At 34.1% G+C, this 23999-nt stretch overlaps 1 protein-coding gene across 3 annotated transcripts in view; it reads left to right on the forward strand.

The window, feature by feature from the left end:
- The window catches only part of Arhgap15 (Rho GTPase activating protein 15), a 655060-nt gene that overhangs the window by 66814 nt on the left and 564247 nt on the right, over nt 1-23999 (forward strand). For all 3 annotated transcript variants that reach the window (XM_042683470.1, XM_042683473.1, XM_042683471.1), the window contains exon 3: nt 9841-9909. In XM_042683470.1, the coding sequence (XP_042539404.1) occupies nt 9841-9909 (69 nt within the window). The remainder of the gene's footprint in view (nt 1-9840; nt 9910-23999) is intronic.

The raw sequence follows: 23999 nt of genomic DNA on the forward strand, positions 1-23999 counted from the left end.
ATCTAAACCCATCATTGCCTGGCACCTACACACTAAGGGCAAGGATCCAGCCAACTTGTGAGTGGGCACTATGCCATGTGAGCAGATGGGCATGGAAGTCGGCAGCCAGTAGACCATGTATGTGCATCAACGGTGGGTGTTGAGGGCACGATTCCCAGAGGAGAATGTCCTAACAGCTGTCTGGCCTGAGCCAACATACTTACAACCAAGGAAAAGTGCCATCCTTCAATCCTGCTGAGTCGGATTAGCCTTCAGAACTAAATCTGCTTTTGCAGCAGCAGAAGGTGAGTTTGGGGCTCTGAAAACCTCAACGAATAGACGAAGAAAGGATACAATTATTAGATATTTAGTAAAGATGCTGAGGATATTCAAAATGCTCATTCTAATTATTTAACCAAAGGTCTGTTAGTCCTTGAGTGAGTGCAATAGTAATTAAAAACTTCGTCTTCCATTATGCTTCCAAAATTGGCCTTTCAACATAGGCAAACCATTTTCAGTGAGCATTTTCTACTTTTGAATTAAGAAAAGAATATTTTAAAAAGTTACCAGTAGACTAGAAGACAATGGGTAAGCATCTTTGTAAAACTTTGCATATGATGGTTTCAGCTCAGTGAATCACAGCATTCCAAAAAAGTTTCTTCTTCAGTGTTTGAACATACACTTGAAAACATGATTTGTCACCATAAGTCTTTCTACAAAATGAAAAATTTCTTTTAATCTGTGAGTAAAAAATAATTCTAATCTGTTGAAAATTTTGTATAGTTAGATACCACGAAAATAATTGTGTGATTTCATCTCAATGTAGCCAAGTGGTTATTTGATAATGGTTTGTTTTATTTTGTTGAAGATAAATAGGGAATTTTCAGACTTAAGTCCTTCAATGTTTGGTTCTTTTCTGTTTTTTATTGCTCAGAAATTGCGATAATCTATTATTATTTAATATTGTCTTTAATCTTTTTATTTAAGATACCATCTGATTTTCAGTAGTAGAAAATGTGTTAATTTGACCAAAGTATTATAACTGTCAACCATAACTTCATAATCTACTTTTGGAAACAATCTGCTACTTGATTTGGTAGATATAAAGAGAGGAATATGTATTACACTTTCATACAAATATACATATGTATATAGTAGAGTAATACTTCATTATAGGAAGATGACTGCTATTTTGTAATGGCAGGAATCATAGATATGATGTGCGTATAATACCCAAGGTCTGATAATATTAATTCTAATATGAATAAAATGAAGTCTATGTATTTACTTTAGTTTTTAGTTTCCTATTAAGTTGGTTTAGAATTCCAGACCTGAAAAATATGGACTCAGCAGGGTGCTGGTGGCTCATGCTTGTAATGCTATCTACTCAGGAGCCTGAGATCTGAGGATTGTGGTTCAAAGCAGGAATGTCCATGAGACTCATCTCCAATTAACCACCAGAAAGCCAGAAGTGGTGATGTGGCTCAAGCTGTAGAGCACTTGCCTTGAGCTGGAGAGCTGAGGGACAGTGCCCAGACCCAGAGCTCAAGCCCCACAACACCACCATCAACAACAACAACAAACACACACACACACATACATATGTATGCATAATATATATACAAATGTTTATATGTATGTATATGGACTCAACCTAGGTGTCCTTGCCTGGATGACTAGATAAAGCCATAGAATATTTGCATTGGAATATTAATTTTTATAAAGAAGAAAGAAATTCTTGTGGCAACATGGATAAAACTGGAGGATATAATTTTAAGTATATCAAGTATAGAAAGACAAATACTGAAGTTCTTAGTTGTGTGTTGCTAGGGTTTGACTGTGTTGTCATCTATGCTCTCAAATATACATTTTTAAAGGCTTGTTCATAATAGGGCTAGTGAGAGGTGCTGAAGATCCATAGGCTAAGACCTTATGAGAACATGAAAGGTCTTTGGATCCCTATGGTTGGACCCTGGGCTTTCCATTTCTTTCTATTTCTTTCTTACTGCACTCCTACCGTCATATGCCTCTTCATTACAGGAACAAAACAACAAGTTCAGCTGATCGTGGATTGGAAGTGCCAAAACTGTGACTTTCAAGTTACTTGTCTCCAGTATTTCATTATACTGATGGAAATTGATGAACACATATGTGGAAAAATTAAAAGTTGATTTTTAAAAAATATTTTTATTGTAAAGAGACTGTACAGAAGGGTTATAGTTACATGAGTAAGGTAATGAGTACATTTCCTATCCTTCTTGATAGAGAATGAAATAGTGATTTATAGAGACTGAGCAGAGTGAAGAGGAATTAGGAGAGGTAATAAAGAGATGGTGGTTAATGATCACAAAGTTGCAGTTGAACAAGAGAAATTATTCTTCTGTAGCAGAGGAAAAGAACTATGGACAACAGTTATCAGCATATTACAAAGTTGCATACAGCAAAATTTTGAATGTCTCCAACACAAAGATCTGATAAATACTTAATGTAGTAGATGTACCAATTACTTCCATGGGATTATTACAAATTGTCTATTTATATTGAAATTTCATAATGTATACACTTAGAAAATAATCAGGAAAGAATGAGATTTAAATTATGTATATATATATGTATATATATATATATGAAATTCTTACATAAAAATTAAGATAGCATGTAATTGAAAGAAAGGTAGAAAATTTTATTGTATTTCTTCACTCTGGTGTTTCACAGGAACCAAGCTCAAAAATGTGGTATGCTAAGCTTTCCTATGAATGGCATTTCTCATTCTGAGAAAATTCTGAGAGAGGAACTAAAAGTATCTGATAAAGATATAAGAAAATTAATGTGTTTGGGCTCAATAAAGCAAGGAACAAATATTAAATAGTTGAATTATCCAAAACAAGTGCTTTCCTCTGGCTGTCTGGGAGATGGAAAGATGTGGTTGAGGAGAATGTAAGTCCGCGAAACTCATTGTTGGACTGTGAGTGCTTCATGTGACACAAATGAAAACCAAGGAATAGTCCATAGATTTTGTAAATGCTGATACACTTTAATATGTCTTCAAGAAGGCTTTTGAAGTGTTCCTTTTATTTTTTTCGGGATATACAACATATACAATGTCAGTTTGAAAGAACACAATTAATAGAGGTTTAAGGAAGACAAAATAAGTGTGTATGCAGGGCCATTGGCACATTCATTTATAGATACTCTCCGGTGAATTGTCTAATGCACAGAAGGATGGAGAAAAGCATAAAAATTGAATAGTTTTGTTACCTTGCATTAATAAAATACAAACAAAATAATTTTTCTGTTTTATGTCATGAACACCCATTAGGTCTATGAAATATATTTATTTAACTAGTATCTGCTCACAAATAGTTAAAAATAGATCAAATGCACAATAAAGTCAAATATCCCAATACTAACTCTCCTTTATTCCTCAAAGCTATTATCTACTACATAATTTATTTTTTGAGGTTTCTCAGAGCATATTTTTTTTATTTTATTGTAAAGATGCTGTACAGAGAGACTACAATTACATGAATAAGGTAATGAGCACATTTCTTGTCAAGACTTGTTCTCATTTAAGATGATGTTCATTACTTCTAAACAACTAAGTCATTACAAATACAGGAAATATTGGCCATGTTCCTACATTCTAAAAACAAAATACTAACGTTCCTTAATTTTTGATTGAGAATGCTCTAAGAATTAGAATTTGGCAAAACAAATGAAAATTTGAATTGGGATACACCAAAAAAAAAATACTTTGAGAAACTGTGAAGATAAAAAAAAAAACTAAACTTAACCACAGATTTACTTCTGTTTTTCATCCAAGTATCCAGGGAGGTTGCTAATGGGAGGTATGCCTCAAAAAATGCACGTCTGTGAAAATGTTGGAACAAACCAATGCTTTTCTTCAAGTGATTTTATTTCAATTCTAAGCCACAAGATATAAACTTTCATCAAAAATGGTAATCTATTTAAAATCAGAGCTATGTGGAATGTTTCATGTTTATGTATAACTTTCATAGTAGACCCGCCTACACTAAAAAAATAATATGCCCAAATTCTGTTATTTTTACAGTGTGTAATATATCACATAGTAATCTCATCCATTGGTTTCATGTACTTTAAATAGATAAAAATGAAGAAAAAGTGAAGACAATTTGTAAAAGAGACTTTTTAATTTCTCCTTTTTGGAGGAAAAGATATCTGAAAATCTTAAGTATGATGCATATGCTAATAAGAACAGAGGAATGAATTTAAAGGCAAACATTCATTACACATTCTGAATACTTTATTCTTCATTCTACTTTGCACAATTTCAAAGGTGGGGAGGGGCAGTGTAGGAGTGTAAAGAAGAGAATACTGGGTTTGTATAAAATGGAAAACATAATTCATCTAAAATCATTTTAGACACATAGATTAATCTGATGTTGAGTTTAGGATAACCTAAGCTAGAAGATGTTTGTATTTCATTTTTCTTTCCAGTGGTAGCTACACATCATTCTTTATTTGTAGGACATGATAATTGAATAGGAGTATGGTATCATTGCAAAAAGGATTAGTCACAGAAACAAAGAAGATGAAGTCTGACAGGATATGTTTGCCCCAAAGTTAAGGTTTACCACCAACTCAAGTATTTATTATCAAAATGTTGTTGCATAAAATGCAAGACATACTACAACATAAGACAGAACCACATCAGTTCAAAAAGAACCCTTAAGTAACAGTTAAGTAAGTCAGAGAAACAGAATTGTTAGCCTCTTTTTACAAGAATATGGTGAGTAAATTGAGCAATGGAATACATGAAAGTTTCAAAGAGGAATCATGAAGGAATACTGAAAATGAGTTTGTCATTTATGAGTATCACAGCAAAAAAAAGGGGCTTCAAACCCTTAAACAAATGGTAGAGATACAAACATCTACTTATGCTTCTTTACAGACAGGAACTATACACTACTTAAGAGCATTTGGAACTCAAAATGAAAAACTATTAGTCATCTTATTAGTATGTTAAGTAGTGTATCAGTGAAAAGTAAAAGAATATGTGCGTACAATTACATTAAACCTTCCTCAGGAAAAAAAATGCTTTGCAATTGAGAGGAAGAAATCATTAACATGAAGTCAAGTCAAGATACTATTGTTCAAGTTTTCAAATTTTAGTAATTATTTAACAATCCATTTTTAAAAAAGGATTCAACATACTGTTGCTAGAGCATTGCTTAAAGAAAGTTACAGACAAAAATGTCCATTTTTGACATTGTGGGTACATCTAAGAGTTCTTGAGAAAGAAAATGGAATTCTCATTTTGTAATACTGGTAGTAGAGATATTTATAAACAAATAAATTTTGAGTATCTGCTGTTAGAAATTACTGCCAAGTGCATACTAGCCATTAATCACTTTCTGATTAAAAATGAATGGACCACAAGGCCATCTAATGTCTGAAGCTGCAATAGTTCTCTGGAGGGAGGGGTATCTCATAATGAACTGAAAAAAATATCTTATAATAGCAAGGTATTGATAAATATTCATATACATACTATGAAATTTTCTATTATTTATAGAAGAGCCATTTTTACTTTCAAACTTACCACTTTGTTTTTCATAACAAGCACTGTTATTTAAAGTGTGAGCAGAATAAGCAGGCATTTGTTTTCCTATACCCAGTTTTACCAGCTGTGACCAGTCTTGAATCTTTGATCCCCACTACAGTTACCTCAGGATGATTGTCTTGAGGCCTAACTACGACACCAAGAGCCCTGTAATAGTGAACACCATTAATTCTAAACTGAATTTTCTTATCAAATTGAGAATTCCAGTAAGATAAATTTCTAGCCCATAATACCTAACAGAGACGGATCCTCAGTCTTTGAATGAGGATCTATAACCATGACCAAAGTGCTACATTCTTTTTCAAACATCTATGTTTGTCCATGTTATACCACTGATGGTTGGTTGACCATCCCATATCACTCATAACCATAAAAGGGTAGATTATGGATCTTCACCCTCTGAGACTTTAAACTTAATCTAGAAGAAAATATTGTTTTAAATCCCTCTCTCTCTTCCAGTCATTAAAGGGGCAATAGTCAACAGTACTTCATTCTTTTTAAAGTCATTTGATATCTCCAGGACTGGATGACACAGATCATTGTCTTCTCTTGGGGGCTTACTTTACCCAAGTGCTGCAAGTCCATCCATTTCTGTAGTAGGTACTGCCCTTTCGGTGGTGATTAGTACTTGATAGGATCCCTATAGACCAATTTCAATTTCTCTTTCTTCCATTTCTTGGTCAGGACACAATGTCCAGGCTTCTACTGATAAATGAGGAACTTGAGGTGTGCAGTCTGGACCAGTATTCTTTGTTTCCTTGAGAGATATAAAGCAGAACACATAGGAATTGATCTTTGGATTTAAAAAAGGGGAGACCAGACGGCCAGTTTAGATAAAGGAAACCACCACTTCAAATGTTTTAGAAAGGAGCCTTAATCCTGAGTTTTTCCCTCTTTCAGGCATTTCAGGTCTGTTTTGTGGGTTAAACAGCCTTCTGCTAGAGTATATAAATCCCTGAGCACACATATGTTCGGAGAATAGTATCACACATCGCTTGTGCTCTGCAATGGTTCCCCAATATAGGTTTATAAAGTATTTTCCTCCCATCTGGGATCCACGTTCTTTCTTGATTCTGGGATGTACCCATATCCCTAAGTGGAGCCTCTTGTAGAGACGTGAAGTCAGGAGCTAGAGGCATATGGTGTACAAGAAGGGTAACATGTAGCACTTGCACCTCCAGATGACTTGACATCTTCTTGGTGGCTTTATCAGCCAATGTACTGCTGAATTTCAAGAGAGTTTCCTCATTGATGACCTGGGATATTAACTATTACAATTTTCTCAGAAGTATATTGTTTTAATCTGGATAATTAATTCCTTATACACTAAATCCTGACCCTTGTTATTCATTAATCTTCTTTCTGTCTATATTTCCCAAAGGTATATATCACAGTGAATCTTTTTAACATCTTTAAAATCTTGCTGAGTACAATTTATAAATGTGTGCAGAACAGTTATTAGGAAATCTTTCAATTCAACACCACTTAATTTAACCTCATCACTACTGAATACCTATTATGCCTCCTTTTCTGTATCATCCTGGAGGAGCCATTCAAACATAATGTAAATCTGTCCTTTAGGGAGTCTTTCTGAAATGTGGTCTTACCATACCAATACCTGATGAGTGCCTCACATTTTAGAATCTGTCATCACTCCCATCCACGCTTGAGTAAGAAGTCATAGGGAAGTTCCTTTGTGAACATTAAGGAATAAATGAAAAAACTTCTCCAAAGAGGACAAGGCAAATGCAGAGGCCGTGACTTTAAGTACTCTACTGTCTGGACTTCTTCTGATCCCCACCATAAAGTATTGAGTTCTCCCTTTAAAAGCTTAGAGTATCCTAAGGGCCTAGGATTGGATCCACCCAATCAACCATGGAAATTTCTGAAGCACCCTCTTAGTTCTTGGTAACAGAACCACAATAACCATACATCTTTTCCACAAATTATAACTTAGATTTTTGAGCTCCAATCATTGCTGACACCAACCCCTACCTCCCTCCAAATTAGAATAAGTTGCTTATCATCTTTCTTAGAGGGTGAGTGACAAGATGGCCCAGTCTTTGTGTCTTCTGTCCTGAGGACACAGGACAGGGCCTTGTCATGGCAGCAGCACCCTGTCTCTTCTGCCAGTCTAGCCACAGGACTTCATTTGTTGACCCAATTTTTATTCTGTTTTTTTTTTTTTTTTTTAACTAAGTAAATACATTGGGATGGTTCAGTGCATCCAAGATTTTCCTGATAGTCATATGAGGTAATCAATCCATTTCTGATCCAGAATTTTCTAAATTATATGTCTTAGCCAGAATAATCGATGTAAAATGATAATGTTTCTTTACTTAATGCTTTATTGAAATAGCATTATGACAGACAACAGGTGATAAAAGTTCTTTTTTTCAACATCTTCATAAATTGGTTGGACATGATAGATGGGCTAGTTTATTGATTAGGAATGATCAGTAATATTACTTCCCTTAAAGAAATATTAAGATGAATGAGAACAGATTTAAAATTTGATTTTTAGCTTCCCATATAAATATGCATAACCTTTATAAGTTTGAATCCCTTCAATTTTTTTTCTTTTAAAATATTATCTTCTGTATATGAAGGGTATTAACTTTGTAGTTCTCCATGTATTTAATCACACATTCACACATATAATGTTACATTATATTGTGTATGTATGTAATGCATTGCATATGTATGTAATGAAGCATTGGAGTTAAATTATACCCCATGCCTTGCAAGTTATTTAAACTGTGTTAGTATTTACATATTTATACAGCAGAATAATATTAATCCCCTCAAATTTAATAAATTATTATTACCTTGCTAAATAAGATGAAAATGTTTTGCAAAACACATATAACAATGTCCACTGGAGTTAAAGCTTTTGTCCATATTTCATGTAATACACTAATTATTTAAATATATTACTATAAGATTCTGTAGATATTAATTAAATTTAAAATATGATGAGTTCTAATAACCTTTTGTACGTAATACCATGTTAAATGTTTACTTAGAAGGAAGTTTTCTATTAATGCTTAGAGTAGGCCACTGTGTCCATAAAAATGTAATATTATTACAAGAGAGGGAACAAAATTGCTCATAAAAGGAATGGTAAGTTGGACAGAGATGAATGACTAGGTGTTCATGTATCAATACTGTGGAAACAATTACTTTGCACAACTTCCTAATACTTGATGTTTGAGGTACTAAGTGTGTCAGTAGAAGGAATTGTACCCTAAAATTGAAAATCTAGTTGGGTTTCAAAGAAAATAAATAAGAAAGATATCTAAATTCTAAAAATCTTCCACTTTTGTATATTGAACTTAACCTCATATAGTGAATATTCACTGGAGATTACAAATGTTAGTAAAGTTAGTAGAAAGAAGGGTATGCTCTAAGCACGTGTAGCATAAAAGGAATTAATTATTTTTTATGAACTTAAAGCTCTTTTTCCACTCTCAAGAAGCAGAAACATCAATGGGTAATAGTGTGGAGGTTGGATTTCTAGAATCCTTTCCTTTAACTACTTTTGTTCATGGTTTCCACGTGTCTAAGATTGTTCATGGTGACATCAATTTAGCACAACAGAGCATCATTTGTGATGCTCTGTTTCAGGAAAACGCCAGAGATGATAAAATTCTCTAAAATGTGTGAATGGTTCATAAAAATGTTATTCAAAAAAATAGAATGCTGTTTTCTACAAAAACATCTTCAATTTTCTCTAATTATGAAATGATTTCAAATTAAGTTTACTAACGAATGAATAAAAAGCGAGATTTCTGCGGCGAGGTTTGCTGTTTTCCACAGGGTGACTGGGGCCCAAACTACTTTCAGCTCCTTCTTCCTTTCTATAGTGAGTAATTCCATTTTTTTCTCCTGGAGCACATACGGTCTTAAGAGGAAGCACTCACTGGAGAGTAGCTTTGGCTTTAACCAGCCCAATTGTTTCTGTACATATTTTATTAGTCTGAACTAGTTAGACTTAACTAGAAGTTAAGTCTAGATTTAACTAAAAGGTTGGCTAGACTTAACTAAAAGTTTATCTGAAAAGATGGTCTAGATGTATGGTTAGAAAAAAAGCAAAACAAATTTTACACATATCTTCTAATATAAACCAACTTGTCTATCTAATGGTAAAGGAGGCATCTAAATTCTCCATGTAGTTACATCCATTGTACTGTTAATATTTTATGAAGTAAAGCAATTTAATAGTATCAAATATCAATGTATCATGTTATTTTCAGATATCACGACACAGAAGGAATCATTCTCAGCATGTCTTGAAAGAAGTCATTCCTCCATTAGAACAACTGGTGAGTAATTGACTTTCTCTAGTACTGTGTGCTTTGTTCTACAACTAAGAAATAATTATCCCTAAACTCATCAGCACACATATCAGCAAACACATCTCTTTTTCTATGGGTTAGGAATCTAGACAGAGAGTTGCAGGCTCTTCTAGGTCAGAGATCTTCAGGCAGTAACTAGTCACTTGTTACATGAGGTTTTTTTTCCCCCTTCAGTGACATCGCAGAAGTGAAATCTCCCAAATCAAATTTATCAGCAACACCTACGCAGATGAACTGACCTTTCTGTAGGATCCCTCTCTTATAAGAACAAACATCTGTAGAGGCTTACATTTCCTTCTAAGGCTACATTTCCTTCAAATCCTTCATTTTCTCTATGGCCCTTCAACACATCGTATTTTCTCCTCAGTGATTGTGGGGTCTCTGGGCTTAATCATCTACTTGTGCACACCCTTACCCTGGCCTTAAAATGCTGCTTGCTCTTATCTTGCAAATCTTCCATTCCCCTCCTACTGACCAACCTTCTTTTAGACAATACCTCCCTCATTTCATTTTTCTTGTCAAAACTTTCAGTATTTCCTTCTTTGCAATGTTATCAAGTGCATAGACCTCTGTCATGATCCCCAATTTATATTATTTATTGTCTACTCATATAAAAGCATACCCTCAAGCCAGAAACAGAAATATGATTATGATGTGTCTCAGCTTACAGGAGTTTTGATTTCTTTTTCTGGCAATTATGGTCCTTTATCCCAGCACATGCTCATGTACTGATTTTGTGCAGTTCACTCTTCTTTCATGACTAATAGACTAGTTCCATGGCGGGACTGTAAAAGCCTTGAGTTAGAGGTCATGACTTGTATTTTCTTTATGGTGTCATACTTATACTTACATTATTTTTGACATTAGCACTTGTTCAGGAAAGAAATGTTTGTCCATAACATGTTTGTCATGTAACACTAAGGTACTAAAGGTTAGCTATAATGATGTTGGGTAATTTTAAGTATTAATAAATATTTACCTGCTACTTGTAGTGAAAGCTGGTTTCTCAAGAGTATCCATAGATATAAAATTGCTTGATTACAAACTTAATAATCCATTCTCAACCTCACATTTTCTTTAGGAACTACTTCTGTAATTTTATGAATTTAAATTAGTTATCTTTTCTTCTTTATGTTTTCCAAAAGAAAATCTTGTCCTTCTCTCCCATCTGGGTTACATGAAAATTGCTTATTTCCTTTACTGCTACTCTTACTGAATAGTAAGTTGTATGAAGAGAGGTCTATGCTTTATTCATAGCTGTAGTTTTAGGATTTAGTATAAAGCTTGTTACAGTGTACCTATCTAATGAAAAGGAAAGTAACTATTTGCTTTGCAATCCACAGCTATTTATTTGAAATTTAAATTCTAGAGCAAATAAATGTATACAATAAAGACAAATAGTTATTTTCTTTAAAAATAACCTGTTGCCAGGTGCCAATGGCTCATACCTGTAATCCTAGCTACACAGGAGGCTCAGATCTGAGGATAACATTTCAAACCAGCGCAGGCAGGAAAGTCTGTGAGACTCTTATCTCCAATAAACTACTAGAAAACCAGACGTGGTGCTGTGGATCAAGCAGTAGAGCACTCACCTTGAGCTGAAGAGATGAGGGACAGTACCCAAGCCCAGAGTTCAAGCCCCATGACCAACAAAAAATAAAAAATAAAAAAAACCTGTTTATATTTGCTATGAAATATTTGGTGAAATGTCAAAATTTAGGAGAAAATAAAACTAAATAAATAATATGTACAAATATGTACTATGTATATATGTATAATACCTTACAGTATCCTAAATTTTCATAAAATGTATTTATAAATTATGGTTTTAAACCAAATTTTCATGATCATTATCATCAAACTTAATTAATAATTAATAAAAACTACCCATTCTTTATTTAAAAGTATGTACACATATCAAGATAAACTAATTAAAAAAAACTACTGGAATATTCAGAAATATTTCTTAAATTAAATAGTATGTAATATAAATAATAATAAATAATACTAATATTAAATATTTCTTTAATCAAATATTTTTAAAATTGCCTCCCTAAGAAGTAAGATATTTTTAATATCACTATGCAGTAGTTTGTAGTCTCAACTCTAAACAGGTAAAACTCATTTTAAGTATCCAAACTTCAGGGTAGTATAGTAATAACAAATTATATGCTCAATTCGTCATTTAAGCTTGGATAACCTTGAAAAAGTGACACTAGCATGCACTAATAAGAAGTTACAAAAATACAAATCTTTTAATTCCTGTAGTTTTCAATGTACAGTACTCTATTTAACTTTGTTTCTTCACTTCTCTTTTCTTTTTGATTTCTAGTACTGGGGCTTGAACTCATGGCCATATTCTTCCTTGGCTTTTTCACTCAAAGCTAGCACTTTCCCATTTGAGCTAGCTGTCATTCTATGTATATGTTTTGGACATAGCCACTAGTGTCATAAGTGCTTGAAACTACCAATTAATTTAATAAGTAGATCTGACATATTTTCCTATATTCTTTCTCTGAGTATGCATTTGTTTTAAATTATCTTGTAAACACAGTTAATCAATAAGTACCTGATTGAATTTCCTTTTTTTTTTCTTTATTTTTCTCCTTTCTTTCTTGTTTAGCAATTCAGGTTTGAACTCAGGGTCTAATCTAAACTAGGTAGGTGCTCTAACAACTGAGCCACATACCCGGCCATTTTTGCTTATTTTCTATGTAACAAAATTGGGCCCAGGGTCAGCTTCAGTCTGTCACTCTTTTATGGATGCTTCCACATAGGTGGGAACACAGTTTAGGCCTAGTGCACCCAACTTCTTTGTTAAGATGGGAGTCTCACTAACTTTTGCCTAAGCTAGCTTCAAACATAATCCTCCTGATCTTGGCTTTGCATATAGCAAGAAATACAGGTGTGGACCACTATGCCTGGCCTTTGAATTTCTTATTCCATGTTATTTTAAAGAGAGAAATTCCCAAGGGTGCACATTATCATAGTATGTATTAAGCCTTAAATATAAACCCCAATCATATCAAGAGACAAACAGATAAAAGTTCCATCTACCAAAAATCTTATAAAAAGCAAACATGATGATAAGCTACTCCAAAATAACCACTAAATTTCCCCCAAAATTCCTGACTAATTTGAAACTGTCTAATGCCATTTACAAAACTTGAATTATTGTGTAGAATCCAGAAAGTTTTCTTTACATATTCTCTTAGTTACACTACATATACTTCTCTCACAATGTTTGTATATTCCTTCTGTCCGTCTCTCCAATTCTCACTACTATGATGACTTATTATTTTCTCCAAGTCCTCAGCACTGCCACAGCAGTTGCTGTTGATTATACCTCCGAAAGAGCTTTCATACATGAAAAATTTATTAAAGTCTTTACAATCTTTTCAGTTGATGTTATTCAGGGTTTTTATCATAGGAATCTTCAAATGTGCTTCTAAAATGTGCTGCAATATAAGTCTAACTTCCTTTATCTCTTATATTCATGAAATGCTACAGAACTATTTTTCCAAGAATCAGAGAAGATAATGGTTATATACAACTTTTCCACCAACTAGGTCCACCCATCAACTTTGGAGGAAACAATTCATTTTCTGAAATAAAATCTGCCATTATGTCTAGTCAATGTATACTAACCCCCTGTAGGAGACTCATTTTACCTCTTAATTTTTCCTTTAGCAAAGATGACTGTGATCAACATGGTTAAATGCAAAAATAATGAATTTTTTAATATTGCCAACTAACAAATTCCTAATTGTAGTCTAAACATCTGACAACAACTACTCATTTCACTGTTATCAAATTTACACTACATGCAAGTAGTGGAAGAGACTAAAATTGTTTTCTGAGAATCTGTGGGATTGCTTAATAAGTGCTATGGCACAGCAAAAACTTTTAACTCAAAATATCAAATATAGTAACATGAATTGTTTCCTAATCTTGTATATTTCATAGTACAACAGTTAATGAGACCCAATTATTTTCAGAGCAGTTTTCCTTTATCTCTTAAAGAAATATTCAAGGAAAAAACCCTGTTTATAGCATGTTAAATCTTTATCTTCTTTATTTTTATCAAAAGAGTATAGGACATGTCTATGAATAACCCTGCAGGAGTCAAAGCCTGTGGCAGGTTTTAGAGAATCATCTGCTTCCTCCTGAGCTGGGAGGATTTTGAGGACAGAGCTCAGGAAGTTCCCATACATAGCTTGTGGGCAAAGCAGGCTTGTGCTGATAAACTTTTAAGTCATGGATTCTACCTTCTTTTTAGAGCTAGCTATTATTTAATGGATTAATTGATACTTGTGAAAGCTTTGAAAATGAAAGACATTATGAGAAAACAGTGAGAACAGCCACTTTAGGGAAATCATTACTGATCAGGCTAAGCTTTCTTCCTTCCTTCCTTCCTTGCTTGCTTCCTTCCTTGCTTCCTTTCTTGCTTTCTTGCTTTCTTTCTTTTTTCTTTCCTTCGTCTTTAAATTTTATTGTAAAGATGATAAACAGAGGGTTTGCAGTTATATAAGTAAGGTAATGAGTGCATTTTTAACAGTGTTACTCCCCTCTGAACCCCTTCCACACCCCCTCTAGTAGTAAACTTCCTTTCCAACATGTGTCTAGGGAATATCACTTTTGAATTGGTTCACCCTTTGTCCCACCATTTCTGTGATCGCCCCTTCCCTTCCCTTCCTTTAATCAGATTAACTTATTTACAAAAGTTACAGAAATAGAAAACAATCACAAAAGGGAATAAACCAAAGGAGAGAAAAAGAAATAAGTGCAAACAGTACAATAAAAAAAACCTCTTGTTTCCATTTCTTGGAGTTCATTTCAATAAGCATCATTTTACATGGTCATATGCACATAGTAAATGAGCCATTGTGATCCTTGCCTAAGAATATATTCCTTTGTTCTCAGTGTGTGAATGCTTAGAGTGATGTTTAATTATTCATGTGCAAGTGTAATTATTTGTCTTTAAACATCCACTGGATTAATTTGTATTTTTTAGACATAGTCTAAATATTACAAATGAAGGAAACCATGCATCCTATGTATCCTTGGGTATGGCTTCTTTCCCTTAATATCCATAAGGAAATGCAGAGACATGAAAAAATTATATTAAGGGAAAGAAGCCATACCCAAGGATACATAGGGTGCATAGTTTCTAATGGAAGCACAAAATTCCATTGTCTCTATATACTACATTTTCTTTATTTTAGTTTTTATACATTTTTATTATAAAAATTCTGTACAGAGGGGTTATACAGTTCCATGAGTAAGGTTATGAGTACATTTCTTATCAAACATTGTTACCTCCTCTTTTGTTCTTCCCCTACCATTCCTTCCCTCCCCACCTCCCCAATTCCTCCTCCCACCCACAAAACTAGTTATTGCAAATAAGGGAAACCATGGGACCTATGTTTTTTGGGCATGGCTTACTTCACTTAAGAAAATTTTTTCCAAGTCTTTCCATTTTCTAACAAATGTGGCAGTGTCATTCTTTCTGATGGAGGCATAGAATTCATATATAACACATTTTCTTGATCCGTTTATCTGCTGAGGAACATCTGGCTTGGTTCCATATCTTAGCTATGGTAAATAATGCTGAGATAAACATAGTTGTACCGATAGCTTTAGTGTAGCCTTGTTTGTGATTGTTTGGGTAAATGCCCAAAAGTGGGATTGCTGGGTCATAGGGGAGCTCTATGTGTATAGTCTTTTGAGGAACCTCCATACTGCTTTCCAGAGTGTCTGAACAAGTTTACACTCCGACCAACAATGCAATAGGGTTTCCTTTTGGCTACATCCCTTCCAGCATCTGTTGTTATTAAATTTCTTGATTATTGACATTCTAACTGGGGTCAGGTGGAACCTCAATGTTGTTTTGATTTGCATTTCTTTTATGGCTAGACAAGTTGAGCATTTCTTTGTGTGTCTATTGACCATTCTTATTTCCTCTTTAGAGAAGTTTCTCTTTAATTCTTTAGCCCACTTATTAATCAGAAAATTGTTTCTTTGAGGATTTGTTGGGGAAGTTAATTTTTTGAGTTTTAGTATATTTTAGATATGAGACCCTTGTCTGTTGTATGGCTAGTGAAGATCTTCTCCCAGTCCGTGGGCTTTCTATGAATCTTATTAGCTATGTCCTTTGCTATGCAGAAGCTCTGCAGTCTCATGCAATCCCATTTGTCCAAACTTTCTTTGATTTGTTGTGTTTCTGGGTCTTTATTAAGAAAATTTCAGAGTGTGCCAAGGAGCCCTAGTGTTTCTCCTATTCCTTCCTGTAATGTTTTCATGGTGTCTGCTTTGACTTCAAGGTCTTTGATCCATTTCGAGTTGATTATGGTGCAGCATGATATATAAGGATCTAGGTTTAGTTTTCTACAGGTGTTTAACCAATTTTGCCAGCACCATTTATTCAAGAGGCTGATTTTCTTCCATTCTATATTTTTAACTTCCCTGTCAAAGATTAGGTGGCTATAGGTCTGTTGGTTCATTTCTGGGTCTTCTTCCATTGGTCCTCAGGTCTGTTCTTGATTACTATGGCTTTGTGGTAGAGTTTGATATTTGTTACTGATATTCCTCCAGCACTGTTCTTTCTGCTAAGGACTGTGTTTTGCTATTCAGGGTCTTTTGTTGGTCCATATGAATTTTTGGGTTGCTTCTTCTATTTAATTGAAGAACAAGGTTGGAAAATTGATAGGTATCACATTGAATTTGTAGCTAGCCTTTGGCAGTATTGCCATTTACATGATGTTATTTCTCCCAATCCAGGAGCATGGGAGGTTTTTCTACTTCCTTAGTTCCGATTTAATTTCCTTTTTTCAAGTTTTTAAAGTTTTCATTGTAGATATCCTTCACTTCTTTATTTAAGTTAACTCCTAGGTATTTTATTTTTTGTTATATACCACATTTTCTTGATCCATTCATCTACTGCAGGACATCTGGGTTGAGTTCATTTCTTGGTTATTTTAGATAATGCTGCATTGAACATAGTTGTGCTGGTAGCTTTAGTGTGGCCTGGTTTGTGATCATTTGAGTAAATGCCCAGGGGTGGGACTGCTGGGTCATAGAGCTCTGTGTTTAATCATTTGAGGAACCTCCATACTACTTTCCAGAGTGTCTGGATCAGTTTACACCCCCACCAACAATGTAATAGCGCTCCCTTTTGGCTGCATCCCCTCCAGTATCAGTTATTATTTGTTTTAATTATAGCCAGTCTGAGATGAGGTGATTTTGATTTGCATTTCTTTTATGGCCAGATATGTTGAACATTTCTTCATGTGTCTATTGGCCATTCTTATTTCTTCTTCAGAGAAATTTAAGTCTTTAGCCCACTTATTAATGGGGTGGTTGTTTCTTTGGGGATTTGTTTTGGGGAGTTAATTTTTTGAGCTTCAAGTGTATTTTAGATATAAGGCCCTTGTCTGATGTATAACTAGCAAAAAACTTCTCCTATTATGTAAGTTTTCTATTTATCTTGCTAGCTATGTCCTTTGTCATGCAGAAACTCTCTAGTTTGATGAAATCCTGTTTATTCAGTCTTTGATTTGTTGCGTTTCTGGATCTTTACTTAGGAAGTTTAGACTTGTGTCAAGGAGCCCTAGAGTTTCCATTAGCCCTTCCTGTAATATTTTCAGGGTATCTTATCTTACATTGAGGTCTTTGATCCATTTTGAATTGATTCTGGTACAGAGGGATATATATAGATCTAATTTCAGTTTTCTACACATGTATAGCCAATTCTGCCAGTACCATTTGTAGAAAAGGTTGCATTTGTTCAATCCTGTGTTTTTGATTCCCTTATCAAGATTAGGTGGCTATAGGTCTGTGAGGTCATTTCTGTGTCTTTGATTCTATTCCATTGGTCCCCAGGCCTGTTCTTGTGCCAGTACCAAGCTGTTTTTATTATTGTGGCTTTGAAATAGAGTTTGAAGTTGGTGTTGATATTCCTCTAGCACTGTTCTTCCTGGTAAGGATTGGTTTTTCTATTCAAAGTCTTCTATTATTCCATATAGACTTTTAGATCTCTTCTTTTACGTCATTGGAGAATGTGGTTAGAATTTTGTTGGGTATGGCATTGGACTTTTAGATAGCTTTGGGCATTATTGCAATTTTCACACTCTTAATCCTCCCAATACAGGAGGAGCATGAGTGGTTTTTCCCCTTCCTTAAATCTGCTTTAATTTCCTTTTTCAGCTAATTGATGTCCTTGACCTCTTTGGTTAAATTAATTCCTAGGTATTTTGGGGGCTACTACAAAAGGAGTTGTTTTCCTGATTTCAGCCTCACTCTTCTCATTGTTGGCATACAATAAAGATATTGATTTTTGTTGGTTAATTTTATACCCTGCTACTTTGCCAAAGTTTTGGATCACATAACATGGGAGAGGAATCTATGGGGTTCTTTAAATACAGTATCATGAGCCCAGGGTTTCTTTAAAATAAAATCCAGAAGCTCCTCAGACTTTTCTAATTCTATTTTGTTAAGATAAAAGGAGAGTTGCTGAAATAGTATACTCTCTACATGTCAAGCTGTTGATAAGTTATATAATGGACACATTCTGTTAGAAACCTTCCAGAAGTTTTATATTCCCTTCATTTTCTCAAGTGTGTTAAGCAAGTAAGTATTTTTAGACCATATTTTTTTCAGGACTAGTGTATGGGATTAAAGGCTATTAATTCTATCATTCCCTTGAGGCGCTTCCAGTCCATGGATGACCAGAAGTATTAAGCAAATAAGAAAGGCATTGTTCCACACATGCATGTGTGACAGGTATGATGATGGTAAGGAAGTCAGAGACTATTAACAAGGAAGGACCTAGCTGGCACTAAGTAATCACTTTTCATAAAGGGAATTTGAGTTGATATTGGAGGAATGAGTAGAAGTTCTCAAGCAAAGCACTGAGTACTGCAAGCACTGAAAAATTGCAAGAATGCCATACTGTCTAAAAGACAGCCAACCAAGGAATGAGCCAGGTGGAATGATGAAGAAGGAGACATTGCTCAGAGGCTGAAAGACCTTGAAGAGATGAAAAGAATTTCACTATCCATAAAACAGACATGAGTTAAAATATTTCTCCCACACAGAACTATATTTACAATTCAGTTAAGTCTAAAGTAGAGCAAAAGTATACACAAACACACATACACATACACACACACACACACACAATGACAACAAAGGCATAACATTACACAATCCTTTCTTCTATGGTGCTCAGACTGAAATAATTATGATGCAACCAAATTACACTAATAATTTGTTCAGACAGTAACTGAGAACTCTATTCTCACTGAAGTCCAATGACGGGCAAAAAAGAAATAACATATTTAAATCAAAGCCACAAAGAAAGGAGAAAGAAAAGTTAGAGGGAAGAGGAGAGATGAAACACAAAGAATACTTCCAGAAGACTAAAAATGCTCTTCAGATAAGTAAAAGTATCCTCTTCTGCACATCTGACAACTAGAACCTGGATTTCTTCATGGTAAACAAATAAAGCACCATGGTTGAGGGATGAAAGGCTCAAGGAAAAAGATTGTAGAGTTTCTCAAACATCAAATGGAAGCATTTGCAAAATGACATTTTGATGGATTAGGAGTAAAAAATAAGAGACATGAAGATAAAGAAGATAAAGAAATACACAGGAGTTTAATGTGACAGAGAAAAGAGCTTGGCAAAACATAGTGTACGCTGTCTAAACCCAGTTTTTGGCAAACAGTTAAAGGCTTTCAGAAGAAACCCAAAGCCATACATGGTCTCTCACCTTGACTGAGACAAGTAAGATAAAAGAATGTCCCTGAGAGCATTGCTTCACAAATACACAGCAGAGTATACTCAACTGGCAGTGAGTAAACAATTGATGTCTGCTTCTGACATCTGAAGTCAAAAATAGGTTTGAAAAATTCTTCACAATTGTTGATTGTCCTTCTCTAGACTTAATTATGTAGGGAATATAATTACTTTCCTTTGATTTATTTTTACTCTTCTTTTCACATAGCCATTATGTCCAACTTTAGAATTTTATTTACTTCGTTTTAATTATAATTTTATTGTTATTATTAAGGTGCTGTACAGAGGGGTTTCAAAATTGACATTCATTTCTCTTTTGTACAATGTCACTTTTTACTTTTCCCCAATTTCTCTTTTATTAATTTTTTCCTTTTTAATTTTTTTATTGTTATAAAAGTGATATACAAAAGAGTTACAGTTTCATAAGTCAGGTAGCGAGAACATTCCTTTTTGGACAAAGTTACCCCTTCCTTTACAGTTTCTCAGATTTTCCTTCCTGTCCTCACCCACATTTTCAACATAGACCTATCATTTTGTCAATCCATAATGTCCGTTGTTGGCTGGTTATGGCCCATGAAATGTGTTGGCTGAAATCTCTAAATGAAGGACTTGCCACTTTTTCAGGAGACTTATGGGAAACTCTTTTTACCATAATAATATCTCAGGCTCTTTCCCTTTGCTTCTCTGAGCCTTGACAGCTTTCAATGAAACAAGGGGATAAATGTCATCATTTTTATACTATCATAATAATGAAAAATAACTAGATTTAATGACAAAAGTTAATATCACTACATACACTTAAAGGAAGCAGGAAAGGTCAGAAGTAAAATCTGTAATTACCACAAAACAAATACAATGCCTATTGTCAAAAGTGATCCATGGGGGAAGAACATAAAAAAGAAACAAAAAAAAATCACATAGTACATTATAAGTACCCTAAAAACAACAGCAAGAAAGATAAAACCTCTCGTGTCCCTATCTTGGGGTTCATTTTATTACTTTTGTAAAGTGTGACTATACTGTAAAGTTGGTATTTACTTAATACAAAAAGCATCTAAAGGCAAAATAATTATTTCTTAAGCTATATATTAAATTAAGCATTTAACTTTTAAGTGATTAATACTTTATACAAAGTACAAGTCAGTTTGAATTTTAATGTGATTTTTGTTCTTGTTCTTGATTCTTTTTTCTTTTCTTTTTCTTTTTTTTTTTTTTGTCAGTCATGGGGTTTGAACTCTGGGCCTGAGTACCATCCCTCAACAATTCAGCTCAAGGCTAGCTCTCTACCATTTGAACCACAGTGCCACTTCCAGTTTTCTGGAGGTTAATTGGAAATAAGAGTCTCACGGACTTTCCTGCCCGGGCTGGCTTTGAACCATGATCCTCAGATCTCAGCCTCCTGAGTAGTGAGGATTACAGATGTGAGCCACCAGCGCCCAGCTCTTGATTCATTTTTTTAATGATCATTTCACTACAAACCCCTACACTCAAACACTAGATAAAATATAGGGTGAAAGGCAGATCCAGTTTAGAAATAAATGTATATCAAGAAGAAAACTTAATCAATGAGACCCAAAGGAAAAATAAAAAGGGTGTGGGGGTGCATATGTGGGGAGGATACATGCATGTGCATCATCTTGCTTGTTGCTGTGAACAAAACAGAGAATTTATTTTGACTCACAATTTCTGAGTTCAATCTATGGTCATTTGGCCCCATACCCTTGGTAAAATCATCAACATGGTAGTGGGAATATTCAGCAGAGTGTCCACCTTAAGGTGGACAGGAAGTAGAGTATTGACAAAATGGGGCCATGGCAAAATATAGCTCCTAATTGCACATCCTCATTGACTTACAACTGCCTCTAATTATGCCCAGAATCCATAATTCTATTCCCATCCAGTAGTCTATTCAAATCTTGAATGTATCTGCTGACAGATCAAAACATAGATTAGAGCTCTCATAATCTAATCCTCTCTGAAAATGGCATCTAGGACTCATAGAAGTGTGTTTTGGTAACCTTTTTGGTGTTTCTCATTCTAACTAAGTTGACAATGAGGATTAACTATCACAATGAAGTATATAACACAATGGGAATAGTATATATAAATCACCCATTTTTTACATTAAATGATTTAAGACGCTGATTCCAGGTGAAGCTGATTGTCTTTGAAAAGCACAGAATCAGAACAAAAATAGAAGAGAACAAGAGCTTATATAGGTCAGAAAAATATGAAAATTACAAGGCAAAAAGCATATGTGGTTCTGATGTTAAAAAGCCAGGACCTTCTCATCAAAATCTACCATAAGTTTCAGCTTGTTCCTTTCCATTTATAAACAAACATTTTAATAGTACTCTCTGATAGACAAAAATGGATAGGAGCTTATTGCTTATAATTGTATCTGAGAACAAGAAGCCTTCACATAAAATTAAAATATTGTAGTGTCTACAATAGTAGTATCTACTATAGATAGTCTAGTCTTCTGCTGCAATTGTGACCATTAATCAAAGGATGATTTTTTCTCCTCTGCCTAGTCTGTCACATCTAATGTAAATTGATAAACAGATGATTTCTATGTCATTGTTTTTTCTCATCTGAATCTCAGATATAACTTTTAAGCATATTCTTTTGGGTTTTTTTTTTGTTTGTTTTTTATATTTTTGTCAGTCTTGGGGCCTGAACTCTAGGCCTGGGCTTTGTCCCTCAGCTCTTCAGCTCAAGGCTAGCACTCTACCACTTGAGCCACAGTGCCACTTCCAGCTTTTTTGCTTATGTGGTGCTGAGGAATTGAACCAGGGCTTCATGGATGCAAGGCAAGCACTCTACCACTGAGCCACCTTCCCAGTTCCCTGCTGAACATATTCTCAGTGATGGAAGAATGTCTAGCATCCAATCTGGACAAATTGCTGATCTTTTTTTTTTTGCCATGTAATGTTAAATAGGGCGTACAGCCACATTCAACAATTTGCCCCATAATGTAATGCACATTTAGGGTCGAAAGATTGTTTGGCATTTCTTAAAAATATATCATTTAGGGAATATGATTTTAATTCAGAATTAAGAACTTTAATGTGGCATAGAATTTGACAGGTAGAATCCTAAATATAAATCTAAAACTGAATATAAATCTAAACTAAATTTGAAAATTACCAAAGACAAGTCCATTTGAACTCTTGATGACCAACAGACTTAACTGCCATTTCAACTGGTCAATGTATTTTCAGACATAAAATTAACAAATATAATTTGAAAATTAATAAAGTACTATATATGTGTTCATATGTAAGATACATAATAATCTTCTGTATACCCTGATCTTCTTTCAGTTCTGTGAGCATCTTGGAACATGTACTTCCTGGTGCTGGATTTTGGAGAAATATGTCAAAGTAGGATGACAGTAAATTACTAACTACCCAAACTTACCTCAAGGAAGTTTTTCTTACCAGACTGGAGCCAGAACAAGACAATGATTTCAGTTTAAGAAACTTAATTAGTTTTCAAGATTAAAAAAGTGCCCAAATTGCTGAGATGGCTGGAAATATATAATATCACTCCCCCATAAGAAAAAAAATACAGGGGTTTAATTATGAATAAAATTAATATTATCATATTGATTGTTCGTTTGGAGAGAAAGGGCTATTACAAATTGCAAACTTGTTGAAAGTATGAATGAGTGTACATCAAATATAAAACAGACATTGATGAAAAGATGAATATCTGATCCCAGAAATGAGAATATGCACTGTGGTAAGACATAGTTATAAGACATAGAAATATAAATCAAAGTCGGGTATAATGCACACTTGTAACCCTCAACTCAGGAAGTTGAGACAAGAAGAGCATGAGTATGAGGACAGCTGAAAAATAAAGACATACATTAGACACACACAGTTATACGAAAGTATGCATTATTTTTGAAAAACTGTCAATAAACTTACTGGTGCATGCACATTGCAATTTTTCAAATAAGATGAGCGGTTTTATAGCTTTCTGGAAGTTAAATCTACGGTTTTTGGTAAGCATTTTGTTTTCATAAGAAGTAAGCATTTTGTTTTCATAAGAAGAAAGTTTAAATAAAACAATAAATTCAGGCTATAGTTACTTAACAAAATTTCTCAATAAACATTTCTAGAAGGACCTCCTCTGTGGTGCTAATAGCTACTGAAAACATATTTTTTTCGAAATATTTATAGAAACCAGTGATGCCCAGATTTAAACACTGAACTTAATTATATGGTTTTCAGAGGGTAGACAATAGT

Source organism: Dipodomys spectabilis, unplaced genomic scaffold, assembly GCF_019054845.1.
Source record: "Dipodomys spectabilis isolate Male_0828 unplaced genomic scaffold, ASM1905484v1 ptg000081l, whole genome shotgun sequence".
Lineage (NCBI taxonomy): Eukaryota > Metazoa > Chordata > Mammalia > Rodentia > Heteromyidae > Dipodomys > Dipodomys spectabilis.